The sequence below is a fragment of the Rosa rugosa genome, chromosome 7 (assembly GCF_958449725.1).
Source record: "Rosa rugosa chromosome 7, drRosRugo1.1, whole genome shotgun sequence".
In the NCBI taxonomy this organism is placed as follows: domain Eukaryota; kingdom Viridiplantae; phylum Streptophyta; class Magnoliopsida; order Rosales; family Rosaceae; genus Rosa; species Rosa rugosa.
The window spans coordinates 12312897-12338410 of NC_084826.1; the positions used below are offsets into that span (position 1 = coordinate 12312897).

The 25514-nt window shown below is 38.4% G+C and overlaps 4 protein-coding genes across 5 annotated transcripts; 1 reads left to right on the forward strand and 3 right to left on the reverse strand.

The window, feature by feature from the left end:
* The first annotated feature begins 2421 nt into the window (after positions 1 to 2421).
* Positions 2422 to 6887, forward strand: LOC133723534 (uncharacterized). The gene is made up of 8 exons (XM_062150383.1): positions 2422 to 2944; positions 3408 to 3605; positions 3703 to 3966; positions 4374 to 4408; positions 4481 to 4576; positions 4801 to 4954; positions 5063 to 5688; positions 5823 to 6887. The coding sequence occupies exons 1-8, from the start codon at positions 2824 to 2826 to the stop codon at positions 6582 to 6584; spliced, it is 2256 nt and encodes a 751-aa protein (XP_062006367.1). The 5' UTR covers positions 2422 to 2823; the 3' UTR covers positions 6585 to 6887.
* A 284-nt stretch (positions 6888 to 7171) lies between these two features.
* Positions 7172 to 8333, reverse strand: LOC133722854 (probable cyclic nucleotide-gated ion channel 10). Its single transcript, XM_062149715.1, has 3 exons — positions 8289 to 8333; positions 7853 to 8110; positions 7172 to 7636 (listed from the first exon to the last, which is right to left on the reverse strand). The coding sequence occupies exons 1-3, from the start codon at positions 8331 to 8333 to the stop codon at positions 7172 to 7174; spliced, it is 768 nt and encodes a 255-aa protein (XP_062005699.1).
* On the reverse strand, positions 8235 to 11070 carry LOC133723758 (probable cyclic nucleotide-gated ion channel 10). Its single transcript, XM_062150626.1, has 5 exons — positions 10840 to 11070; positions 9998 to 10355; positions 9398 to 9583; positions 8787 to 9085; positions 8235 to 8647 (listed from the first exon to the last, which is right to left on the reverse strand). The coding sequence occupies exons 1-5, from the start codon at positions 10884 to 10886 to the stop codon at positions 8482 to 8484; spliced, it is 1056 nt and encodes a 351-aa protein (XP_062006610.1). The 5' UTR covers positions 10887 to 11070; the 3' UTR covers positions 8235 to 8481.
* Positions 11071 to 17792: 6722 nt separating this feature from the next.
* Positions 17793 to 22245, reverse strand: LOC133721452 (interactor of constitutive active ROPs 2, chloroplastic). Of its 2 annotated transcripts, none has more exons than XM_062148073.1 (4): positions 21870 to 22245; positions 20627 to 20702; positions 19935 to 20103; positions 17793 to 19737 (listed from the first exon to the last, which is right to left on the reverse strand). In XM_062148073.1, exons 2-4 carry the CDS (start codon positions 20644 to 20646, stop codon positions 18079 to 18081), a joined length of 1848 nt encoding a protein of 615 aa, XP_062004057.1. In that variant the 5' UTR covers positions 20647 to 20702; positions 21870 to 22245; the 3' UTR covers positions 17793 to 18078. The 2 variants fall into 2 exon arrangements, with proteins under 2 accessions (XP_062004057.1, XP_062004058.1); XM_062148074.1 differs by having other exon boundaries at positions 20627 to 20707.
* Positions 22246 to 25514: the final 3269 nt, after the last annotated feature.

Here is a 25514-nt window from a genome sequence, read left to right on the forward strand (position 1 = left end):
AGGGTGAGTAAGGCACAAACCAATCATTAATGTATAGAATCCCTCTCATGAGATTGTCTCTGATTATAGTTATGTCCATGAATCAATACTGGAGGACGCTCCGATGTTTAAAATGATTCCAGAGAACAAAGAAATCTCAAAGGATTATGAGAGTGCGTATGAGTTGATAGAAAGATCTTCCATACACATTGATGATATATACTGTCGCTCAAGGAATCATAGAGCACAATGATATCGAACCACGCTCTGTTGCAAAATGTCAACAAAGAGCAGATTGGCCTAAATGGAAAAATGCAATCCAGGCAGAATTAGATTCTCTAACAAAGAGACAGGTATTTGGTCCGGTAGTGCTAACCCCACCAAGTGTAAAGCCTGTAGGACATAAATGGGTCTTTGTCAGGAAGCGTAATGAGAAGAATGAAGTCCTGAGGTACTAGGCTCGCCTTGTGGCGCAATGTTTCTCACAACGCCCTGGAATTGACTACGAGGAGACATACTCTCCCGTAATGGACGTTATAACTTTCCGCTACTTAGTTAGCTTAGTAATTTCCGAAGGACTGGAAATGCAGCTCATGGATGTGGTTACTACATATCTCTATGGGGATCTAGATTCAGAGATATATATGACAGTGCCTGATGGCCTTACATTACCCAAGTCAAGTGACTCTAAAACCACGGAGTGCGTTTGCAATTAGGTTGAAACGCTCACTTTACGGATTGAAACAATCCGGGCGGATGTGGTATACCCGTCTAAGTGACTACTTGCTTGGGAAGGGATATAAGAACGATGAAGTATGCCCCTGCGTATTAATAAAGAAAACAAGTTCCGGATTTGCAATTGTAGCTATATATGTCGATGATATGTACATAATAGGTACTCTTGATGAAATAAGAGAAACCGCGAGCTACTTGAAATCCGAATTTGAGATGAAGGATCTTGGGAAAACTCGATTCTATCTAGGCCTTGAACTAGAACACCGAGGTTGTGGAATACTAATCTACCTGTCTACGTATGTCCAAAAGTCAGGTGATATAACATGGACAAAGCGCATCCTGCTAGCACTCCCATGATCGGTCGAAGTTTGGATGCAAGGAAAGATCCATTTCGTCCAAAGGAAGATGACGAAGAGGTGTTGGGAACTGAAATTTCCTATCTAAGTGCAATAGGCGCATTATTGTACCTAGCCCAATGTACTCGACCAGACATTGCATTCTCAGTAAACTTGTTAGCTAGATTTAGCTCAGCGTCACTGGAATGGTATTAAGAACATTTTCGATACCTAAAAGGAACCATTGACTTGGGACTGTTCTTTCCCTACAGAGAGACAAGAGGGACCGCAGATGGAACTGCAATCCCTAAAGGAAATGTTGATGGCGAAAGCGCCACTCCCTACACTGAAACGCCAAATGACGTTTTGGTTGGTTTTGCTGATACTGGGTATCTCTCTGACCCACATAAAGGTCGTTCCCAAACTGGTTATGTATTTACCAGTGGGAACACGACGATATCTTGGAGATCAACTAAGCAAATCCTTGTGGCTACCTCCTCGAACCACTCAGAGATCATTACTCTACATGAGGCGGTTCGTGAGTGTGTATGGTTAAGGGCTATCATCACACATATTCGAGGGACTAGTGGTTTGAGTTCTACCACTGAAGAGCCTACTTGCATTAATAAAGATAATGCAGCTTGCATCGAACATATGAAGCTAGGGCATATCAAGGGTGATAATACAAAACACATATCACTAAAGTTTTTCTACAATCAGCAACAACAGGCCCTCCTCAAGATTCAAGTGAATCAAGTAAGGTCTGAGGAGAATGTGGCAGATTTGTTCACCAAATCATTGCCTAAGGCCACATTTGAGAAACATGTGAAAAGCATAGGAATGTGAAGACTTTCCAAGCTCCCCTGATTAATGTAAGTATCAGGGGGAGGGGTAGACGTCAGGGGGAGTCTAACACACACATGTCATACTCAAATGTAAAAGGTGCGTTGTGCTCTTTTCCTTCGATCAAGGTTTATTTTTTGTCCCACAGGGTTTTTATTGTTACTTGGCAAGGTTTTTAGTGAGGCAACAACTCATGCACCATTTCGTCTTTAACTTGGCACAAGGGGGAGTGTTAAAGGAAAAACATATTGTGTGCCTTCGTCAAAGCGACTGACGGAGAGGGAATCAAGGAATCAGCGATTACCATCAATCAGCACAATTATAGATCAATCAGCATTCAATGTATTTAATGTAATTGTTATTTCCGTTGTAATTCTCTCCCTATATAAAGGGACTATGAAATGAAATGAGTAGACCAATTCCAATTGTCATTTTACTTTAACATTTGAATTAACAGTTTTAACTATCATATGATTATCTTGGCTATGTACACATTGGCGGACTTACCTATTTTGCATTAACAGTTTTAGTTATATTACATATCCAGCATAAAAGTAAGTTAATATTTCTTAAATTATAATTTCTATTCTATTATGCATAAAATACAGAAAGAAAACAAATTCACAGCATCGCGTGAAATAGTCCTTACGAAAAAAGCTAAGCAGAGATTTAAAAAATAAAAAAGAAATTTTACCAAAGAAACAAAAAAGATAGTAGATATTGGATGCGAGCGAAGTACACAGAAGACGCTCCCACTCCAGTTCGCTTTACCTTTTCGTATTTCCATTTTACATTAATTTAAATTCCAATTTAGAATTTTGAACCGCCGCTTCTCCCTAATTCAAAAACACTCACAAGAAAAAGACCTACTCTACGCTTCCGCCACTGCCAATCTCCTCCGATCCAAATCCACTCCGAGCTGATCTCCGATATGGAAGATTCCGAGTTGCTCAACAACAACGACACCCAAGCCAGACGCCTCAGCCTCATCGACGTTTCCTGCGAGGATGATTCCCTCATCGACTCTTTCGCCTCAGACTTCAAGTTCTCAGGTGCTCTTTTCTTTCTTTCGTTTTTCCCAGGAATTTGACTATCTCTTCTTGATTTCAAGCTTATTGATCTTGTTTCCTGCGATTACAGCTCGGATGAATTCTTTGATTTGTTTTTGGAAATTCAAACTCACTTTGTTGCTTTAGTCATTTCCGATATCTAAATTTGGGGATCTTTTGGATACCTGGTTAGATTCCCGAGTTTTGATTCTAATTTTATTGAAAGAGTAATCTTGATTTGTTCTTGTTTGCACGGTTCAAAATTAGAACACAAAATTCTGAAATGCCAGTTTGATTACCTGAGGATATGTAAAATGCTTTGTGTAAAGGCTGAGGGATGATACAAGGGCCCTATTTATTTATGATTTGTGCATTGCTATCCTTGTTATCTGATTATTGTTAGTTATTGCTGTGGTTTCTGTCACATTTTTATCTAATATTTCGTAATGCCATATGCACTATTCAGAAGGCCAAGATAACAGAAACCTTGAGTTGTTTGGGGGTGTTGCTGCTAACAAGTTAGAGGTTGTTCCTGAAAACCTTGAGCTCAATGACCAAGTTATTCAACCGTCAGAGTCGCTGGAACCAGAAGTGACAAAGAAGAGGGGAAAGTATAACTTGCGCGAAAGTATAGCTTGGAATAGTGCTTTTCTCACCGGTCCAGGTAGATTTGATGTTTGGAAGTTTATAAGTAATGTCATTTGGTTATTCCCGTCTTGTGCATTCAAATTCTTAGATGGGGATACGATTTTGTGAGTCAGGTGTTCTTGATGCCGAGGAGCTGTCTAGCATGATTGAAGGAGATACGAGTGAAACAAGGATGTTACCTGGGATTCAGGAAGAAATTTACAGGTCCACTGATACAAGCTCCACCTTAGAAAGTGACACTTTGACACTAGAAAGTGTTGAGGCCAGTTTGTTTGAAGATGTGAGAGCTTCAATCCAGAGATCAAGCAATGCATCAAAAGTAGTGGATGAAAGTATTAAAGTGGGTTCAGGAGTTACAGAAGACAGGAGTACCTGTGGTAAGCATATACTTCTGTGACTTGTATTTGGCATATGAAAAAAACCGATTGTTGACCTTGTCTGATTGTTATGCTAGAAAATAGTGTACTTGGTAGCAGAGGATTTGAAGTAGGAGAGTATTAGGGCCATAAAGTTACTTGTTCTTTTTTACCTTCCAATAGAGCAATATAACTGTAGAGTTATTTATCCAAAGTTGATGGGATGGAGGCAGTTTGATGGAGTTCTCTACCTGAGTCTCTTCTCTCTTTTCCTCTCTCTAGCAGAGTAATGGTAGTCTGGGTATTAAACATTAATAACCTTTACTGAAGAAGCATAAATAAGTTATTGAAACCTTGACAGGTCTAACATCAGACGATTTACTTAGGAGATTTACCTTTTAAACTAACCCAGCCTTGTTTCTTTTCAGCTTCAAAGGGAGTGGATTTTGCTTCTCAAGATAAGGTATGTTTAGTTTATACCGAGAATCTCCAATTGTCATGATACGATCATAAGAGGTAATGTTCTATATTTCAGGCGAGGCCTAGACTTCCTTCTAAGAAGGCAAGCATCGATGTACAAAAACCAGGGATGTTGAAAAGGCAGGCTTCTAGATGTCCGCAGGTCTCACAGGTATGTAACAATAATATGTTCTCAAATATCTGCATTACTTGTATGACACATTTAAAACTGGAACATATGCCATTGAGATATAATTCTATAGTCTATTAAAAAGATATAACATCAATTTGATTGATTCAGCCCTCTTATAAACTTTTCATTTATTTCAATAAACTTTCAACTGATGATTTTTATTTAGTGTAATTGACACAAGTCTTATATTCTTTAAAATGAAGTCTGTTTCCACAAGTGGAGAGGCAAGTAAATCTCTTTTGAAGCGACCAAAGGTATTAGGGAAGCCTAATTGTAGCTCAGCAGCATTAACCAAGAGAGCTTCTACGGGCGGTCCCCTTGTCAAAATTGAAAAGGATAATGTCAACAGCACAACTGGTAAGCTAAACCTCCTTTTGGTCGTATCTATGTATCTACATACCTGGGTAATGGTTTGTAGTTTTATTTCTAAGTTATCAGTTTCTTATCCTGATTCGACCACTGCAGGTAGAGGGGCTCCAGTGTCAAAAGCACCATTAAGTTCCCGAATTGTGCCTAAGCCCAGACCACCATCTAAGACTTCCTCCTTGGGTGCTTCTCCTGCAACCAAGAGAGAAGTAGGTTCTTCCTCATTTGATGGTTCTCGCAGTACTGCATCCAACAACAGTAGTAAATCTCCCTTCAACTTCAAAAGGAAAACTGATTCCAGGACTGATATTACTGTTAATACACCTTCCTCTGGTTCAACCTCCAAGACATCACCTCGAATTGAACCGAAAAATAAAAATCGGTCTGGGAACTCTCTTATCTCATCTAATATGATTCCTGCGACGAAGCTGCTCTCTAGTATATCACCTGCCAGTTCTGTCAGCGAATGGTCCTCAGAGTCATCAAGAGCTAGCCTCGACACGATCTCTCTTAAAAGTGGCTCTGTAGATTTTGATGCACCTCTGATTTTGGATTTGCAGAACTATGGTAAGGATCTAAGCTCAGTTGGATATGAGACTCAGGCAACTGGACTGCTCCGCAGATCTGTGGTGAACGCCTCTATGGAGAGAAATGGTGCACTTCCTCCAAATTCAAAACCTTCTGGACTGCGATTGCCATCACCAAAAATTGGCTTCTTTGATGGGGTTCGTTTGCCCTTTCTCTTATGTTGTTGCTGAAAAGTCTAGGCTAAGTAACTTAAAATGCACTTGGATATCACATTTCTTTTTTTCTATTCCTTTCTAGTAAATAACCTATGTGGTGTTTCTTATTTATGTAGGCGAAGTCAGCTGGATCCACTCCTAATGGAAGTAAGCAACCTCATCCTCTCGTTCCTAGTAGCTCGCCTAAATTTGGGATGGGAACTGTTAGGCTGAGTGGGGGCCAAAGCAAGGGAAATCTGGGAAAACTTCAACCTCCTAGAACTGTGACGAAGGTGGGCAGTAAAAAACCTGATACTCAACAGACGGCCTTTAGTATGAAACCTACATCTTCAGTACCAGTTCAGCATTCATTAAATGCTGCAAAGAAAGTCCTGACTCCTTCAAGGAACAGCATATCTTCCAAAGTTGATAGTAAAGTTCCTGCTAAATCTGGCATAGAAAATCAGTTGAAGGATGAGAAAAGTGCAACTGAAGAACATGGCATTGACATCAAGGAGCAAGAGAACTGTTTTGCAGAGAAGAAAAATGGTGTTGCTCTTTCAAAAGATACAGTGAATCCAGAACTGAAGGGTAGTCCTGTAAAGGCTGCAAAAGTGACTCCTGTTGATGGAGAGTCTACTAGTCTCTGTGAGTCAATCTCCACTTCTGATGCTGACAAAATAATTTTTTCTGAGAAAGTGAGCAAAGTTGCAGCATTGGAACTACATAATGTGAAGCGCGATTCACATAGCCTGAATGCTTTTAAGGAGAGGAAAGAATCACAAATTGAAGAGCAGGTTCACGACTTGAGCAGTCAAGTTGGAGCTATGGACATAAGCGCAGAGACTCAGCAAATGCTTTTTGGTGAGTCTCTAGAGGGAAGTCAATTTCAGCAGTGAAGATAGCCATGGAATAGTGCAAATGTGCAGAAGCTGTACTTTACTTATATAGGATTCAAATGGATGAAGTCCTTCCATAAAATTTCCAGATGTTGATATTACCATCTTGTCTCCTGATGGTGCATGGTTAATGGTATGCCCGAAGTTGGACTTGTTCAATAGTGTCTTGTAGGACTTTGCAATTGCACCTGTCCCCCATTTTTATTGTAAATTTTGTTATTTTAGTGCACATATATTCAAAAATGCCCTGTAACAGGCAATTAATGGTTGTGTGTTATTAATATATGGTTAGTATTTCTAATTTATTTTAAAATTCTATTGATAATGTGTGCATTTGGATAGTGTGTATTGTGTTGGACAAAAAGGTTGCTTAAGGTGTCGGAGAAGGAAAGACGTGGATTTTGGAGGCCAAATCTGCGAGTCACGTTTTTGTCCAAAATTAAAAAAATTACAATTCCTATTGAGGTCTGCGAATCAAAGGAGGCCAGCCATGAATATCGCTTTTGACTAATTTATGTACTGTTAGGATATAATTTGATCCCTAACTCAAAGAAAACCCATTTATTTTTTAACCAGATTTAGTTTGTTTAGTCACTTTTGATTAATTTGCTGTAAACTTTGTCCCAGCCAGTTCCTCTCTTTGCCATTGCTTTACGGTGGCGTAACAAGGAAGAAATTGCCAGATACTTCAACTGCCTCAACAGAGATTCCTCTATGTCATGGAGTTGGAGTTTCCTGCTAAACTGCCACCAGAACATAGGGACAATTTTCTTCAAATCTTTGGCCCTGATAACAAAAGCTTCAACTCTTTCTTGGGACACAACAGTTCTTATTGAAATGGGCAAGTCCGAAAAGGAGCCAAAATTGAATGCCCACTCTAGAAGTTCTGCCCCATAGAGATCATCTTTCTCCAGGTTGTCGATGATCGAAGGACCGCTTGTACTTCCACCACTGATGTGATCAGTACGAGTTGTGTAGGTCCATGCGGTGCCTAGCTTGCCTGATGAAGAACATCTTTCCGAGTGGTTCCCCCTCTCGAATAATATAGCTGTCTACGACATAGAACACCCAGTTAACATGCTCGGAGATTGCTTTCAACACTTGTTCGTCCATATGTTCAAGGAGTGGCCCCTAAGAATACACATGTACGTAATTAATTAAGAAAAGATGTCACTATGCATGATAGGGCTACTAATTAAGTGAAGGCTTTGGATCGATGTATATATATGTTCTTGCTAGCTAGCATATCTGTAATTATAGACACTTACTTTTTTTAGGAAATCCAGGCAAAGAGGGCGCATGATAAGTCTTTTATGAACTGGGGAGAGAATAGAGACGATATTTTCCGCATCAACATCTTTGTTTTCTTCCACTCTATATCGTACAGTTTTCATGATCACCGTCTTCATATCCTTCGGGACATCAGCATTTTTGGACAACCACAAATCTATGTTTGGAGATATCTTTTGCATCTTCTTGTTGACTTTAAGCTTCTTTGATACCTTTTTTGCCAACTGCCTATATGTCTGTACGTAAGTACCATAACAAACTAGTCGGTTTAGTTCATGAAACAGTTAACTCTAGTAACAAAGCACTATCAAAATCAGGACGGGTTTGTCTACGCAAATTAATGTATGGGTATACATATATAGACTGACTCCATGCAGTGGTAAACTAGATTAGCTTAGTTTCAAGCTAGTCTACAACTGATGGAGCTTTATCTATGGCTATATGGAGTTGGTTTACCATGGTTAATTGATGTACATATACATTAATGTATTCTAGACTTTCTCAATCAAGAGACGTAAGAAGAGATTTCAACATGTTAATAGACGTTGCATCACAACAAGAAAGCAAAGATTTGTTTATCTACATATGGGCGGGAGAAGCTTTGAGGTTAATAACTAGAGTCTAGAGAGAACATTTTGTATAAAAAATTAACACCAACCTGCAGATTTTCGTTGAGATATATCAAAAATAGTATTATGCCGCTTATAGAAATGAAAATCGCAAATATGTTGTCCCATTCATGCTTACTCGGCTCCAGGTTTGAACCTAAAGAACTGCATGCATAAATTGACCAAAAAATAAAGAACTGCATGCACGTAAATTCTTTACTGGACATATTTAGTATAGGAATCCAGTCCTGTTAAACTACCTGACAATCTACTATGTGCTAAGTGCTAACTGCTAAGTGCTGACCTCAAATTTCGCAAACCCCATGAGAAGCATTGCAATAGCTTTGGTCCGCAATTTGTTGTCCTCGTTGTACCAAACTTAATAACATCAAGATATATACCAAAGTCCAACGCCGATGCATTTGATGGATTTGTAGGGCATAATCTGTTTACAATGGTGATATTATTCACTTTAAACCCATTTCTGCCGCAGGAAAAATCATGATCAGTTGCAAGATAACATCCTTCAACATTTTGACAGGCTTTCAGCCAACACCTTGTCTCTCTTTTAATAGCCAAAAAGTACCACATGGCTCCGAATAACTGTAAGAAATATAGCTAATAATCAGATTTCATAGAATATTCTGATATGTATGAAAAACAATACCGATGAAGGAGAATAAAAATTTAAAGAGAAGTTATCATAGGAAGTTTTAATGATGGCATGGAACAGAAAGCTAGGTTCACTATTTAAAATTGAAGCCTTGAACGTTATATAACATACAATGAGCTTTATAAATGTTCTCATAATGAAACGGATGTTATAGTGAGCTCCACATGCAATCTCTTGAATCATTCAATTTATAGCAAACTTGATACAATTTTTGGGGAAGTTAAAAGGAGTCTGAAACTTACATGAGCAGTAAGGATGAAAGGACAAAAATCCAATACCCCTTTAACCAATCTTCCTATACGAGTGTCGATGTTAATATGCTTGACCCATTCGTAGATGTGACTAATCCGTAGAACATATTGGACAAGTAAAAGCATTAGACTAGCAGACGAAAGAACAGAAAATGCGCCATTGGACAGCAAAACTACCTGAAGTGAAGACTTCACAATGCATATATCAGCCCAACACTTGAAAATTGTCCTAGTTTTCTAAGTTGAAAGTATATTGATGTCAGATACGTGCAGGGGAAAACTTTTTATTCTTTACTTCTTTATGCATGCAAGTACTATATTTACAAAAAAAATCAACCAAATCGAGAACTGTTTAGCGATTTGATTATAATCATCTACAATACGGTTCTTTTGATGTTCTTGATTGTATAGTTTAGCTCCGCTGACCAAACGGTTCTTGATTTGATTGAAACTTTGCATAAATGATCCTTAAATGAAAACTTAAAGAATAAAGAGTGGTGGACAAAATCGTCCTCAACGATCTGCATGCCTGCTCGACCAATAAAAAAGAGTATCATGTTTTACTATAAAACTAGGCTTCTCCCGGTGTACCTGTGGGATGGGAGAAGTAACATCAACAGCTCCGATAAAGCGAAATAGTTGAATGAACCAAGATGTGTCGCTGGAATTACGTCTGCCACAATTTCGCATATAGGCCGCTACATAGAAGAAATCTACAACAGATCGTAAAACAAGAAATAACATCCTCAACCTGCTATCTGTGCTTAGACACTTGATATCGTCGTTGATGTTCCAAATGTAGAAGAAGAAAGGATCTACAAAGAAACCAACAGCACAGGACACTACAAATATCGCATCCCCTGGACCATATCTCCGACCAGAAATGAAATAGGCTTTGAAAAGACTCTTTGATTTCCCCTCCAAATCCTGATGATTCCAATCTTGAATACTGAACAAGACATGCACAACAAACATAGAAGTGTGCATCAGCGAAAACATTGAAGGAATAACCATTCAAAGTTAGCTTAGCTAGCAATGGCCACTCCACCACCAAAAAAAAAAATGCAATGCACTACTCTGCTGTTTTTACTGGTAGAACAAACTACCAGTCAAAGAGTGATTTCCTAGACCATGAGGGGCAGCAGCTTCCTCCTTTTTCTTCGGTCTAATCGAGTCCTATGGTTTCATTTCCAAATAACGTATATAAGAGAGAGTAGATTAAAGAGTGCTCATTAGGAGTAGAGAAAGAAACTGACTGTTAAACAGCGACAAGCGTGGCCCGTGGCCCGTGGCCCACCATTGTACCGATACTGTCCCAACTTAACCACCCGATTGGTGTTGGGTTTTAATCACAAAATGCCTCGGTACAATTGGGTAAGTTATATTTTATTTGTCACTTTTCCAATGTGGGATCTTTCCTCTCCAACACTGACCTTAACCTCGTCTCCGATGCCCCATCGTTGGAGTAGTTGTGCTCCATAACTGAAGGCAATTTAGGATCTTATATCCTCCTCTGAACTCACAACTATCGAGGAGTGATGAGTTTGGATAAAACGAAGATCGATCGAGTAGTAGCAGAAACTGAACTAGTTAGACTAGAAGGTCGATCGTGCTCCTTCGGAGCCCTTTTTGTCTGTGTCTATGAACTTATCAACAATTAGTGTACTGACTAGTTTGCTTATTTGGTTGTCATTACTCATCAAGTCATTAGGAAAAAACAGAAGAAAAGAAAATGAGGAAAGAACGTTAGCCAACGAAGCTCCGTCGGTCAATCACTTTTTCCTATTTTATTTTATTTTATTTTATTTCTTTTTGTGTTTCTTTTATTTTTAGATCCTTGGGGGCTTGTGATCGATCTATCAAAGTGTACTGTATCGAGCATGTCCTGCGTCAAAATCGGTCCATGAAATTATTTTGACGAAATTAAAGTAAAATCTCTTGTTTTAGCACACCATTTTTTTTTTTATCGACTTTAAATTTAGAGAAAGTGAAAAGAGAGAAAACAAAAATACATATATTTACAGCAAAACTCTAAAATGATAGGAAATCCACTTTCTAGAAGGTTTTACTTTTCTCTCTCTTCTATCTCCAAATTACATTAATTTTCATAATTAGTTAAAGTTTTAAATTCAAAAAATATTATTATATTTAATTACGAATATTAAATTATAGATAATATGATAGTGAAGCTGTTGGAACTAAAAAATAATTAATATAGAGATTTTAACTTTTAAGTTCATATAATAGTGATTTTATGGGAAAACTGTTGGATAATGGTAGTAATCCCAATGACAGAATAATGTAGTAATCCCAATGAAGTAGGCGGGATGAAAGTTAAAGCAACCGGAGACCCGGAGTGTTCATTTTGTTGTCACTAGGCATAAATAAAAGAAAGAATATGAAGGAGGAGTTGGAGGTGTGCTTCGAGACTCAAATGGGCAGTTTATTGCTGCTTTTGCTCACCATGTCAGCCATGTTACTTCTGCAAAGCAGGTTGAGTTACTGGCTCTAAAATTGGGTTTGCAGCTGTTACAGATTATGCAGGTTGAGAAGTGTATTGTGGAGACTGACTGTCAAGTTGCTGTCACTGAAATCCATATGCAAGATTATTTAAGTCTGGAATTTGGGAACCTAATTGATGACATTCGAATGGGGCTGCAGAACAATGGGGAAATCTCTATCAGACACACAGCGAGAACTGCCAATGCAGTGGCTCATAGATTAGCTAGCGAAGCTTATGAATCTGTGGCAAATATGGACTGGCAGGGCAACGCTCCTGCTATACTTAGAGATGTTCTAAGTTACGATTGTAATCCTATTGCTTAACTCCAATGCAATGCAACAACTATTTTTAACTCAAAAAAAAGAAAAAAAGAAAGAATATGAGAAAAGCACTTTGGAAAAGATGTAGGAAAATCCCGCACCAAAAGAACCCCCCCCCCCCCCCCCCCCCCCCCCCAATCTTCTGACACCTTCTAATGAATTTTGTTACCTCCAAGTTTTCGTCCAACTCTTTAGCATGAATCTTAAGTAAACAAGTTGCATCAACATTTGAGCAAGTTGCATCAACGTTTGAGCAATGGAATCTGTCACGCCCTGATTTTTAACACAAATAAAAATTGATATATATAATCTCATAATTATACAAGCGTGATGGTTTGGTATCAGAGCGTAAGGTACATATTTGGTGATAATCAGTACTAATCGAGTGATGGCCCGTCTGCAGCGGATCCCCATCTGATGCTCTTCAATATTGATATAATCATTGGGTATGTAGGAGTGCTAGCTGTGTGTTAGAGTGTAGAATCGTCAGAGCATTGGTCTGCTCTGTTAGTGAAGTTGTGAACTTAAGTGTAGGTTCTTGAGTTCAGTCCTTTGAGGAATTGGAACCTCTGGATTGAACTCTGATTGAGTCGGCGAGGATCGTTTTCTAGGTATTTGTATTGATGGCTGAACCATCACACATGTATAATTATGGGATTAAATATCAATTCTTAATTGTGTTAAAAATCAGGGGCGTGACAGAATCCCAAGTAAACAAGTTGCATCAACGTTTGAGCAATGGAATTAATTCCTAATCTGAATATGAGTTTCTAGCGCCGCTTCTCTCTCACTTTTCTCTCTAGGGTTAGGGTTTCTTTGAGTGCGAGAGTTTCAGTGAGATTTCAAGCATCTCAAAACCATGGAGGACATCAACGCAATGGCAGCACAACTAGCGTCGTCTTTGGGGCTGGCAGAGGGGAAGAAAGCAGTGGACCTAAGGCCATCCAAAGGCAAGAACCTCGGTCAACCGGAAGTCTACATGGTTGGCAAGTTGCTCACGGCTAGGGATTATAGGAAACGATCTTTTCTGGGGATGTTTCACTCTGCATGGCATGTCAGTGGGGATCTTAGGGTGAAACCGGCAGCAGGGGACCGGGTTTTGCTCACTTTCTCAGATCCGGTGGATCGAGCCCATGTTTGACGCGGTGGCCCCTGGGTTTTCAACCGAGCCCCTATAGCATTGGGGGAGTATGATGGTATTGAACCGGTTGAGCAGGTGCTATTGCAGCGTTCACTACTAAAAAAAATTGCTTTTGTGACGGCAAATTGGGCTTTTGCGACGGAAAATTGAGCCTTTTGCGATGGAAATGTTGGCGTTGCAATAGGTGGCGTCACAAAATCCATTTAAGACGGTAAAATGCCGTTGCGACAGTTATATATATTAACCTAAACCTTATTCCAACCCAGATGGGATGGGTAGATAGAACAGCCCTACATAAAATTCCACAATACTTGGCTTCATGGATAATCTTGTTTCCTTTTCCTCACCCATCATAACTCCACATCTTGGTGTTATTGTGTTGACACAAAACACACATGAAGATGACAAATCTAGCCTTTAAATTGTCCAAAATAATGGAGCTTATATATGCAAAATATTTTAATTTTCAGACAGAACGTTCTGAAAATTGGCATCAAACAGGACCAAATGAGCATAAAAACAAAAGTCAACATCATGAGCTCAATTGCTACACTCACCAGCTTAATCGCAACCTCTTCGTTCATCTGAATATTGGTACCTACAACAACACCAAAACCGATCAAAAAGATCAAAATTGGATTTGGGGATTTTCATGGAGGTGAAATTTTTTTTTTTTGGGGGTTAAATTTACAAAGAAGGAGAAAAAGGAAAGGGGCTTATTGATAATGTACAGTATCTTCCTCCTCATCTGAATCGACCACCACTGCGAAATCAAGAAAATCCACCAGAAGGCCTCTTCTTGCTCCGCTTATGACTCCCGCCGCTGCCACCACGATAGGGGCCGTATTCATCATCGTCGTCGTCCTCCTCTTCCTCCTCCTCGTCCTCCTCGACCATGTCATCAATGAAGCTCGATCTCCTCCGCTTCTCACCAAATCTCTCGCTTCAATGGAGGCCGGGGATCTCTAGGTTAGGGTTTTGAGCTCGGTGAATAAAGCGTGAGAGAGAGAGGAGGAAGTGGCATGAAAGAAAATCAGTTTTGGTCTAGATCTAATCTGAAGGAATGAAGGATTAATTGAATAGTCTTGTTTGTTTGTTTGTTTATTTATTTATTTATTTTAATTATAGACAAGCGACGGCGTGACTATACCGTCGCAATAGATGTATAATTATGCAACGGTAAGGTTACCTCCGTCGCAAAAACTCTCCAAGATGCGACGGTAACATAGCCGTAGTACATGCCGTCGCAAAAGCTGACTTTTCGCGACGGAAACGTTTTCCGTCGCAAATTTCTGAAGCAATTGCAATTGTTTTTAGTAGTGGTTCCTCCTATTGGGTTACACTGCTGGATGTTCCGCCGGCCTTCAGATCAGAAAGGGTGCATGCGCATGATTGGCAGCACCATAGGAGATCTCAAGGAGTGGGATATGCCGGCATTCTGGCGCGGTGTGCTGCGCGTCAGGGTGGAGATTGAATTTTCCCAGCCTATACTCACTCAGCGCTTTTATCTGTTGGAGGATCGAGTGGACGTGCTCGTTTGATTCCGTTTCGACAAACTGTTTGGAAGGTGCAATAGGGGTTACCGTGTTCTGGGCCGGTGCTGCAGGATAGAGCTGGGAATGTCGGACCTCGTTCTGGTGGGCAAACAAGCGATGATGGAGAGGCAGCATTTGAGGGTCAGGGATCTGGAGACTAGGGCAAATAACAGTGGCCCTACTCTGGTTTTCAAAGCACAGGTTCTTGCTGGGATCGCTGAAACTTTGGTGTCTGTGTCTGCAGGGTCCTTCCTTCCACAGAGGGCTCGACGTCAAGTCACCATTCGGGAAATTAAAGAAACTAATGATCATGCATCTCCCAATACTGGAAAAAGGACGAAGAGAACAAGTGATGTATCAGTGTCCCCGAAAAAGCCAAGACTAAGTTTGGTTATTGGTAAGCGTAACATTGATGCTGCAACGATAGGTTTACTTGTTGTGGAACCTTCTGGGCTCAAACCAAATAAGAAGAAGCGTGGACGACCTGCTGGTAGCCTAAATAAGATGCCTTATGGTACTGCTAGGAAAGGAAAGAAGAACAAGGATGCAAGTGATGAGAAAAAGAAGGCATCTAAGACCAGGAAGAATTTGACTGAAGACTTGGTTAATGCCGGTGACTCTAACCCTAAGGGGAAGGAGTTGGCTTTCTTTTAAGTTTATTTACATTTATTTTCAAGTCTAGGGTGTGGGATGATAGCTACTAGGAGCTTTCTGAGATGTTTCTATGTGTCGTTTGTACCACAATTGCGTGTCTGGCAAGCGAGGCATAGATGATTGATTTTTCCTTAGGAGGCGAGGCTATTATAACATGTACTATGCTTGCTTTAAGTGAGCGGTATTGGTTGTAATGAGCTGCGATGCTTGGGTGAAGTTTTTAGTTCCCCCCCCCCCCCCCCCAAATGCTTTGCTCTTAAGTGTTGTTAGTCTCTAGCCTAATTTGACTATTGATCTAATGCATTCAACTTTCAGTTCAAAAAAAAAAAAAAAAAACGTTTGAGCAGTGGAGTGTTTATAATTTTCTTGTCATTAAAGTATCAAAAATCTTAAAATTATTTCTTAAGAATATGTCCCCATCAAATTTTTACGCCATGTTTAGCATTTTGAGTGCTAAGAACAATGCCATAATCCAAAGGAAGCAAATGACATCATCGCTTGAGCTAATATCATCATCAGGTCCAGCTTTGGACCAAGACGAATTAGGCATGGGTCTATGACCTTAACTCAATGATCTCAAAAAAAAAAAAAAAATTATATATGAAAATGAACACATATTTACTGACGTACCATTCGTCAGCAAAATCCTCCAATAAATAGATATATATACCTTTGCCTATGAATCATTTAGTGACAAAAGACTCAAATAATTTTTTTTTTAAAAGAGATACATCTTTGCCGACGAATTAGTTGTTGGCTTGTCGCTCAAAGACTCACATAAAAAATTAGAAAGGAAAACATTTTGTCGACGACATTTTCACTAGAAAAAGCAGTCCATAAAATGTAAAATATAAATGGACAAACTTTTGGCCACGAAAGTTTGTTGGCAGAAGTCATTAATTCTGTTTTTATCAGTTAGGATGTTTCCATTTCATTCGCTGCTAAAAAGAAAAAAATCCCAATTGAAAGAGAAAGATTAAAAGACTTAATTTCATCTCTAACTTCTTCAATTCTATACTCTTCGTTTAGTGACATCAAAAATTGGAAGTTAATCTCTTCATAGGCAATTTACATTCTTTTCAATTTGATTATTGGATTGTTCATAATTTGATCTTAGTTTCTCAATTGCTTAAAATAATAACTTTTGATGGAATATATTCATTTTCGTATGGTGCTACGCAATAAGTTCGATTAATTTTTTGTTTTGCTTTATATCAGTTAGTTAAAATGTGTATTAAAATGTTTCAAGCGCCATGAATTTATTCTTGATCCCTTTAATTCTCAGTACCAACCCTAGATATGAGTTTTTCAGACAAAACAAAGAAAAGAAAAAGACCCTATATGAGTTGGAGGGATAATGGACATACTGGTGACTTGTCCCCATCTATAGAGCCAAATGGGACTTTTGGATAATTAGTTCAAACTCATCTGAATTGAAGATAATAACAAAAGGATATATGATCCTCCTTATTCCACATCTCCAAACGTTCGTAGAATTTGGATTTGGGGTTTTCGATTGGTACACAGCGTGATTTATGCAGTATTTGATTATGAAAATGGCTTTTGAAAGTCAAGACTACGCAATATCATTTGTAGTGTGCATGAATCATGATTGGTAAGAGATCCATATTCTTTTGTCTTTCATGTTTAGAAACTCAAATTTTGATTTGTATTAGGTATTTTTCGGTGTCTATGATTGGTGAAGAGAAGCACATGTTTTTGTCTCATATTAGAAGCTCTGAATTTTGGTAAGTTTATATTTTGTTCCATTATAGGCGAAGGTTCCTCTTTTTGGTCTGAAAGGTTTTGTTGAAGCCCTTACAAAATTATTGTGTCTCAAGTCATTGAAAAAATCTTGAGTAGGGTCGTTGCATCTCTATGTTTCTTCGGTTATCTTTTTCTTTATCTTAACAATTATCTTCACTAGACTTCCATTTTTAAGAAAGAAAACAAAAATAATCAGTCTTTAAATACTTATTGAATTGTCTGAGTACACCTGCTGAATAAAATTAGTTCCATTATTAAATTAAAGTCATAGGTTTAGCCATGCAATTCATACAAAACTGAACTGCATTATTGAAAAACTGAAGCAAACACAGATATAAAGGCATTTCTTCTTGTGCATCATAGCAAATTCATTTGGCCAAGTATGTACCAAAATGAGTTTCACAACACATCTCCAATAGTAAAATAAAATGTTACTTCCTATTTTCTTGCCCATGCATACATATGCTTTACTAACATGAAGTTCAAGACTCAGAAATAAGATACAACATTTATCAAGTTCATTCATAGCCACAGCATACATAAGGGAAAAGGGTACATTCACAGTTCACTAGTTCCACATACCTATACAACCTGCAAAGAACTATCTTGAACTTCATCTGAAACTCAGGTGCTAACACCTTCCAAAATACCCGTCAAGAATACAATTAAGGGAAAACCACAGAATAACACGACATACAGAACCCAACGTAGCAATAACTGATAATGATACGAAACCTGTCACATAGTTACATCTACTTTTGGCCCTTCTTCCATAGAACACCAATCTTCTTCAACATGGTCACATTTTTCTTCTTTGGCGAGTCATCGTCCAAGTCTTCTGAATAAGGTGAACTCAAGGGATTGTAGTGGCTTTCAAGGGAACCTGTTCTCTCCACAAACTTCCCGTTGTTTCCTGTTGAAAGAATAGCAGCAGCCGCCTCAGCGGCCTTCCTCCACTGATCTGACTGCACCTTTAACCTCCTTAACTCAGCCTCCAATTCAGAATTTGCAGCCTGTGCTGCATCCAGCTGCTCAGTCGCTCGTGCTGCTCTCTGTGTACTTTTATCAGCTTCTTCAGTTAAATGGCCAACCTTTATTACAGCCTTTCGCTCTGCCTCCCCTGTTGCTTCAGCTGAAACAACAGCGTCGTCATTGACATTGTTCCTCTCCATTTCCTTGTTTTTAAGTTCAATCTTCAGCATTTCATTTTCCTCAGCGATGTTCTGCAATTCTGTCTCCTTATCCATCAAACTGGCCTTCAACTCTACCACTGCAGTTTCCGACTTCTTCAGCTCCATTGCCAGTTCAGATTCCCCTTCACTTGATAGATTTTTCTCAATTTGCAAGCTCAACCTGTCATTTTCCTCCGATATACTCTGCAATTGATTTTCTTTATCCATCAGCTGAGTGCTCAAGTCTTCAACATGAGCCCTTGCTTGCTTCAGTTCTGATGCCAATTCAGCTTCCCTCTGACATGATTCAGATTTTGTAGATTCAACTTCATCATATGCACTTCTAATCTGCAGTGTGCTCTGAATATATTCTTCTTGGTACCTCATCTCAGCCGCATCTAATGCAGACCTCAATTGACTCACTTCAGTTTTCAAACAATTCAGCTCTTCTTTTAACTGTACTGTTTCTTCATTTTGGTCATCTCCCTGAGAAAGTTTTGAATTGCCCGAAGAGTTTACCAATTGATTGCTGTTACTAATAGCAACTTCTGCCTGAAGTTTGCTCACAAGACTCTCCAGTGATTTAATGCGATCTTTAGACTGCTCCAACTCCAATGATAAAGAGTTGCAGTACTCTGACCCTTTGGTCCTATCCAGTTGGAGCGATTCTATGGTTGCATTTGCCCTCTCCAATTGCATACGAGTACTGTCTATAAGTTCTACGGCCCTGGCTTCAGATTCTTTGCAATCACTTAGCTCAGTTTTCAATTTCTCAACCAGGGAGAGAGTTTCAGAAAGTTCCATTCTCAAGGTCTGGATCTCAGCGTCTGCTGACTCTGCATGCCTCCTCTGGGTGGCTTCAGAGTCCGCCACCATTTCCACCTGACCTTTTAGCTTCTGAATTTCATTAATGGCAGAAGCCAAGGCAGTAGAATCCATCGAACGCTGCTGTTGAACAGCCTGAAGTTCAGATTCCCATGCTCTATCTCGATCCTGAGAAAGTTGACGGAGCTCTTGAATACGAGCATCTTCAGAAGAAGAAATTTCCTGCAGTTGCTGTTCAGACTCTTCAAGCTTTGCAGACATTGCTAATAGCTGGTTCTTGGCTTCTTCAGCCTCCTTCTGGCATCGTCTCTTCGCTGACTCAGATGAGTTTAACTGGTCCTTTGCCCTCTTCAGATCCTCTTGCAATTGAGAAAGTTGTGATTCCAATTCTGACACTCTTTTTGGCAGCTTCCTCTGTAGCTCACATAATGGAAAGGGAAATCAAATGAGCAAGTAACCTCTAAAACAACTGAGCATAAAAGAAACCAAGAATGTCTGTATTAAAGAGAGGCTAGACGATTACAACAAACAGTGCTGGGTGCAATTAACTATGGTTTGTGTGATAAGAAACATACTAGACAGCTTGCTATTCATAAGTTATCACAGAATACCTCAGCTACTGGACTTCGTGGCGACCTGCGTTCAGTGACTTTTGGACTTCCTTTTGGGGTCCTAGTTGCCATATTTGGAGAGGATACTGAAGCAGGATTTGATCCAGATGTCTTGGCAGTTTTAGGTGTTGCTGGAGATTTTCTTTGAGGCACTTCCAAAGAGCCACTTCTGTTCTCCAATAAGAAAGGCAGTTAAAAATAAAAAAAAGACATGCATGGAAGGTTAAAAGAAAGGACAAGTTGCTGCTACTGACGGCAAAAACTGATCAAGAACAAGAGCTAAAGAGGAGAAAATAATGAAAGGATATTAACTGGCTATAAGTACTTATATAACGGGGCTAAAGTAAGAAAGTGAACTAGTTTGATACTAATTTTGTTTCAACATATCTGTACCCAATTAAGGACAATTCACACAAGCATTTGCCACTATCTCTTAGATATATTGTAAATTGACTCTCCTAGTTCATAGTTCAAGCATTTTTCAAAGCAATACTTTCTTTAGATTTGTTCTACTTCCTTTTAGATACAAAAAGAGCTATACAATTTAGGCAGGGGAAAATAGACAAGACTTATAAATCAAAATTTCAATTTACCTGAGGTCTCTAAATTTTCTTGTGAAGAATAGAGTGAATTGAAGACTAAAATAGATTATCAGAAGACAACAGAATCAAGCAAATAAATGGTAACCTTACTTTGCTTTTGGAGTCTGCATCTTCGTTTACTAGTTGGTGAAAGTGCTGTCCTTTCAAATCCAGTGACCCACAACACCTGCACTATTTCAGAGAACTCTTTGTATGAGGAAGAAACATAAAGCAAAATTTCATATATATAGATATGTATGAATTACGAAGCCACAAGAGTAGTAGGGTTCATAAAGCAAGGTCACCTTAGATCCGTATTTAGTACACCATTTAACTAACAAACAACACACCTGCCTTAAAAGAAAGCTTACAGAAACTACCACCACTACCACCAACCAAAGCTCAACCATATTAAAAAGGAAAAGTATAGGAAAGCTGCATCTGCAAGATTCATTGAGTATCATGAAGCAAACTATGTAGCAACCTTTTTCAATCCCCTTTCTCCTTTTCCCTCCTTTTTACTCTGTGCCATACTATGTTGCAAACACATGATTTTTTTTTGGAATGAAAGCCAACAATGGGCCAACGCCAATTAGTAAATGACAAAAGTGACCACATAGGGTTGCTCTTGCTCATGACAAAAACAGGGTCTTTATGTGAATAATTAATTGGGTGTGGGGCATTGAAACACATTTTTGTTGAGTTGATGAAACCCAAGTGTTCCTTAATTAACACTTTGCTAACTAAAAAAAACAAAAACATGATATTTCTTCAAAATGCATCAATACATAAGCAAATAAAATTTCAAGTGTTCTTCAATGTTCCTTTTTGCTATATTGGAAAATACCGCCGCACTTTCATAGATAATGAAAGACGAGCATCACAGAACAAATATATAATGAAATGCTTAGATCTACTGGATTTGTATGACGGATCTAAAGCAAATTTAGCAATTGAACAGCTTTACGAGAAACTGTGAAAACAGAGTCTTATGCCAAAAAAAAAAAAAAAAAACTCTGTTTTGTTGAACCTTGAACCAAAACATGAAAAGAAAAGAACTTCAACTCTTCTTCTCCAGTAACACTCAAAACCAAAGGGTGCTTGGAAACCAAAAATGGCAAAGCAAGAGCCTTTCAGCTCAACCACCACATGTTTATTCAATATGTTACCCAAAACTTCAAATTAGAACAACAAAAGGATCATATAAGGACCAAACAAACCCAAAGGAACCCAGAAGCTGAAACTGATCACAAGCTACTTTAAACCCAGAAAGCATAACACAGTGTGAACAGACAAAAAAAAAAGGAGGTTGGTATAAAATGAGAAACACTCCAGAATGACAAGGAGGTCTTACCAGAAAGATCTAGACACAGAGCTCAGGCGGCTGTACCTCTGCTTTGCTAGTAGTAATAAACCTAGACCAATTGATATGGGGTACTGTGTTAAAGTTCACCAAGTGTTGTCAAACAGCTAGAGGACCTAAAGTTTTGAGCTCTGAGAAAGAAAAGAAAAAGGTCAGTGGGTTTTGTCTCTTGTTTGTGTTTTAGCATTGGGAGGGTTTGGTCTTGTATTGTAGGTTCTTGGGTTTCTTTCTTTCTATGCTCAATTCCCAAGTGAGTGAGTAAGAGAGTCCTTTCTCTTCTCAGGTCTTTGCTTTTGTCAGTGGTGAAGGGAAGTGAGAAACAGAGCAAAGCAATAGCTAAAATGGCTTTTATTATTATTCAGAGCATAAATGAGAGCTCTTATTACTCAAAAGCCTATGTGACTCTCTCTGTCTCTAACGCTCCAAATCACATGGGGTATGGTGGTGGGTCTGTGTATGTGATTTCTACAGCTACCAAATTTTTTTTTTTTTTTTTTTGTGGGTGAATAGCAAGCTCAGTGTGCCGAGCTCTCATCCAAGCTCTCATCCGAGCTCAGTCTAAATTTTTTTTTTGGACTTGCTTTGATTATTTATTATTTAGTTGCTGCTTATTAAACTAATCCCAATTAATCTGTTCCTATTAGGCCTGCCTTGGGGTCTTAATTTTCTTTGTTTTCGGTGCAATAGGAATCCTCATATGGTGGGTTAAGATACTGCTGTCCACACTACACTTTGTTGTGTTTTGAATCAATAACAGAATGATTAACAGAAACTCTTGTCCTCATTAACACTATGGTATTCAATATGGTATTATGGTAGAAGGATTAACTTCATTTAATTTTCATATCAATATAAGAGTTCAACTATGGTCTTTTTCTTTATCTTTTCTTTAAATGTTATGTTTTTTTCGATTGAGATATAGGTATGTGCAACGCGCGCACTAACGCATACATAAATTTACTTTAAAAGTTTAATTATTTAATAACACGAAAGATGATGTTCGATGTAATATATTAAGGAGATTGATGTAATCAATTAACTATATTTTTTCAATCCAAAGGAGAAAATTTTGTAAAGTTACTAATAATAACATGTCTATTTTATTCAAATTAAATCTCTTTTTTTTTTTTTAGTCTGACATTAAAATTAAATCTCAGGTTAATACTTGAGATATTTGTAGCAGTCAATTTTTCACCCACATGAACAGTTAAACATTCACTCACACACATGTAAGATTGCCCAAACCAAAAGCCATTACAGGGCATTACTTACTTAAAATGACAGAGAGTTGAAGTTGTCTCTCAAGGCCACGTTTTAAATTGGAAGTTCATTGAATGAAGCATCCGTCACACATCTACCTCTTACAGCTAGTTTGCACAATCTTAGGGCTTTGTTAATGCTTCTGTTTTGCTTCATTGATATTATACAGAGGCTTCTTTGCACCGACCAATGTGCAGATCCCAGTTTCGTTGATCCCCAGTTTTTTCCTTGAACCTTAACTGCCCCTTGACTAAGGACTCAATACAGCGTCAATCTAACTGATATCTAACAATGGGAACTGATTAGACATAGCTTCTAGCTTCAATAATGGGTCAAGGTCATATTATCAAGCTTTCCCGTTAATCATGGCATGTGCTAGAAGCCCTTGACTTGGGTTTACAGGACAGTGGTAATGGTAGGTAAGATAATGAAGATAAAATAGGACACTTAGTAATGAGCTAGGGGCCTGGGATTCATGGGGTCCTCCCAAAACTGCACCTTTGAAACTAAGATGAGACAAAAAGAACAAATAGCACCATCAAAAGGAGACTCGAGGATGGCTTTGTCAAGCTTGAGCAGTTTTTTAGAAGCAATGTATGTGTCTATTAGAGGAAAAGTACATTATGCAAGACCATCTATATATGTTTAGGTGTATGGTTTATGGCTACTCCATGCATTCATACCTTTTAAGTTTATATTTAACATATTATGTGGCAAACTATATAATATGTCAAATTGTCCATAATGTGCCAGCGGCACATTTCTTGATAGCTCAAGTATTTGGAGCTACTGAATATACCATGTTATCAGAGCTTTATTGCAAGAGTTTCTCCATTCGATTTCGCCGATCTCTCTATTCTTAGTTTGTTGTCGATTAGCAAGGTGCAATAGAGTGGAGATGCACCTAATCTATTTGTATTTCACGTGAGAAGTGTTAAGTTGAGTTTTCAACGTTGCTGTTCTATGGTTAGTCAGTTGAACAGCAATATACGAAATCAAGTGGAGGATTCACTGTAGTGTAAAACACTAACCTCACAACTAGTGTGAAACTCTTCTGTTGGATTATCCTACTGTATATAAAAGAGTAATCGCATTAAACCCGTTAACTGTGACATTAGTACAACATCATTAAAGATTTTTTATATTTCTGAAAAGTAAATATTCTCTCTAATAATCTGAAGTGATAAGTTGGTAACACAATATGTTACACTTGTTTGCCTCTCTACTTTGTGTGCAAAGAAAGCAAGTTAGTATTTGAATATATAGCTTATAATGCTTGATCATTTTCTAGGAAGGCAAAGCAACTAGCAGAAGCAATACCCTTTTACAAGCAATGGAAAAAGTCACACTCATTGCTGAAACTGAAAGTGCATTGGAAAGTATTCAATAGCTAATCAGTTGCTGTTGAATTGTGTTGTTTCACTTGTTCAAAACCTACTGGTCCACAACTACTAGAATATCAAAGATTGGCATCCAATTAATTAGTTGGAGCTACAATTTATATATAAACAAAAGAGAGAGATCTTTGTCTCCAGATTACACCATTCTTTAAAATTGCTCTAGAAAATAATGGCCTGCTTAACTGACAGGCTTGCCTATGGTCCAGGGAATATGCATAATTATTAGGTCCATATTATTCACGCCATTTTCAAAGGTCAAGATTCGGGCGTGCTAAATATGATCATATGGGCCATTCTATTCATATGAAACCCTTTGTATAGAGCTTGTTCTAGCTAGCTAGCTTAGTAACATGGATGTTCAACAGCCACAAAGCTTATTCGGGTCCAAGTTCGAGCCCGTTTAATCCGGCTTTTGTGGAACATAGTTCGAGCCCGAATTTATATTATTTTTTAAATAAATATTAAATAGTTTAATTGTATTTATAAATTACATAAAATAACTTAAAAGAAATGTTTTAAATTATAGAGAGCCTCATCTCGCTCTCTATATTTAGGAGCGAGATAGCTAAAAGTTATAATAGAGAGCCACTTAGGAGTCTGGTGCAGCTGCTAAAATAGATAAAAAGCTAAACATACTCTCCAAAATAGCTAAGGAGTCACAATAGAGAGTCTGCTAAAGATGCATCTTTAGCAATGCTAGCCATTTTTGAGTCAAATTTTAGCTAAAGTAGCTAAAAAGTTATTAGCTAGCCACTTTAGAATTACGTCTGCATCAATGCTCTCAATTTTAGCTAATTTTGAATTTATATTATTTTTTAAATGAATATTAAATAGTTTAAATGTATTTATAAATTACATAAAATAACTTAAAATGAATGTTTTAAATTATAAAGAGCCTCATCTTGCTCTCTATATTTAGGAGCGAGATAGCTAAAGTATAATAGAGAGTCACTTAGGAGTCTGGTGCAGCTGCTAA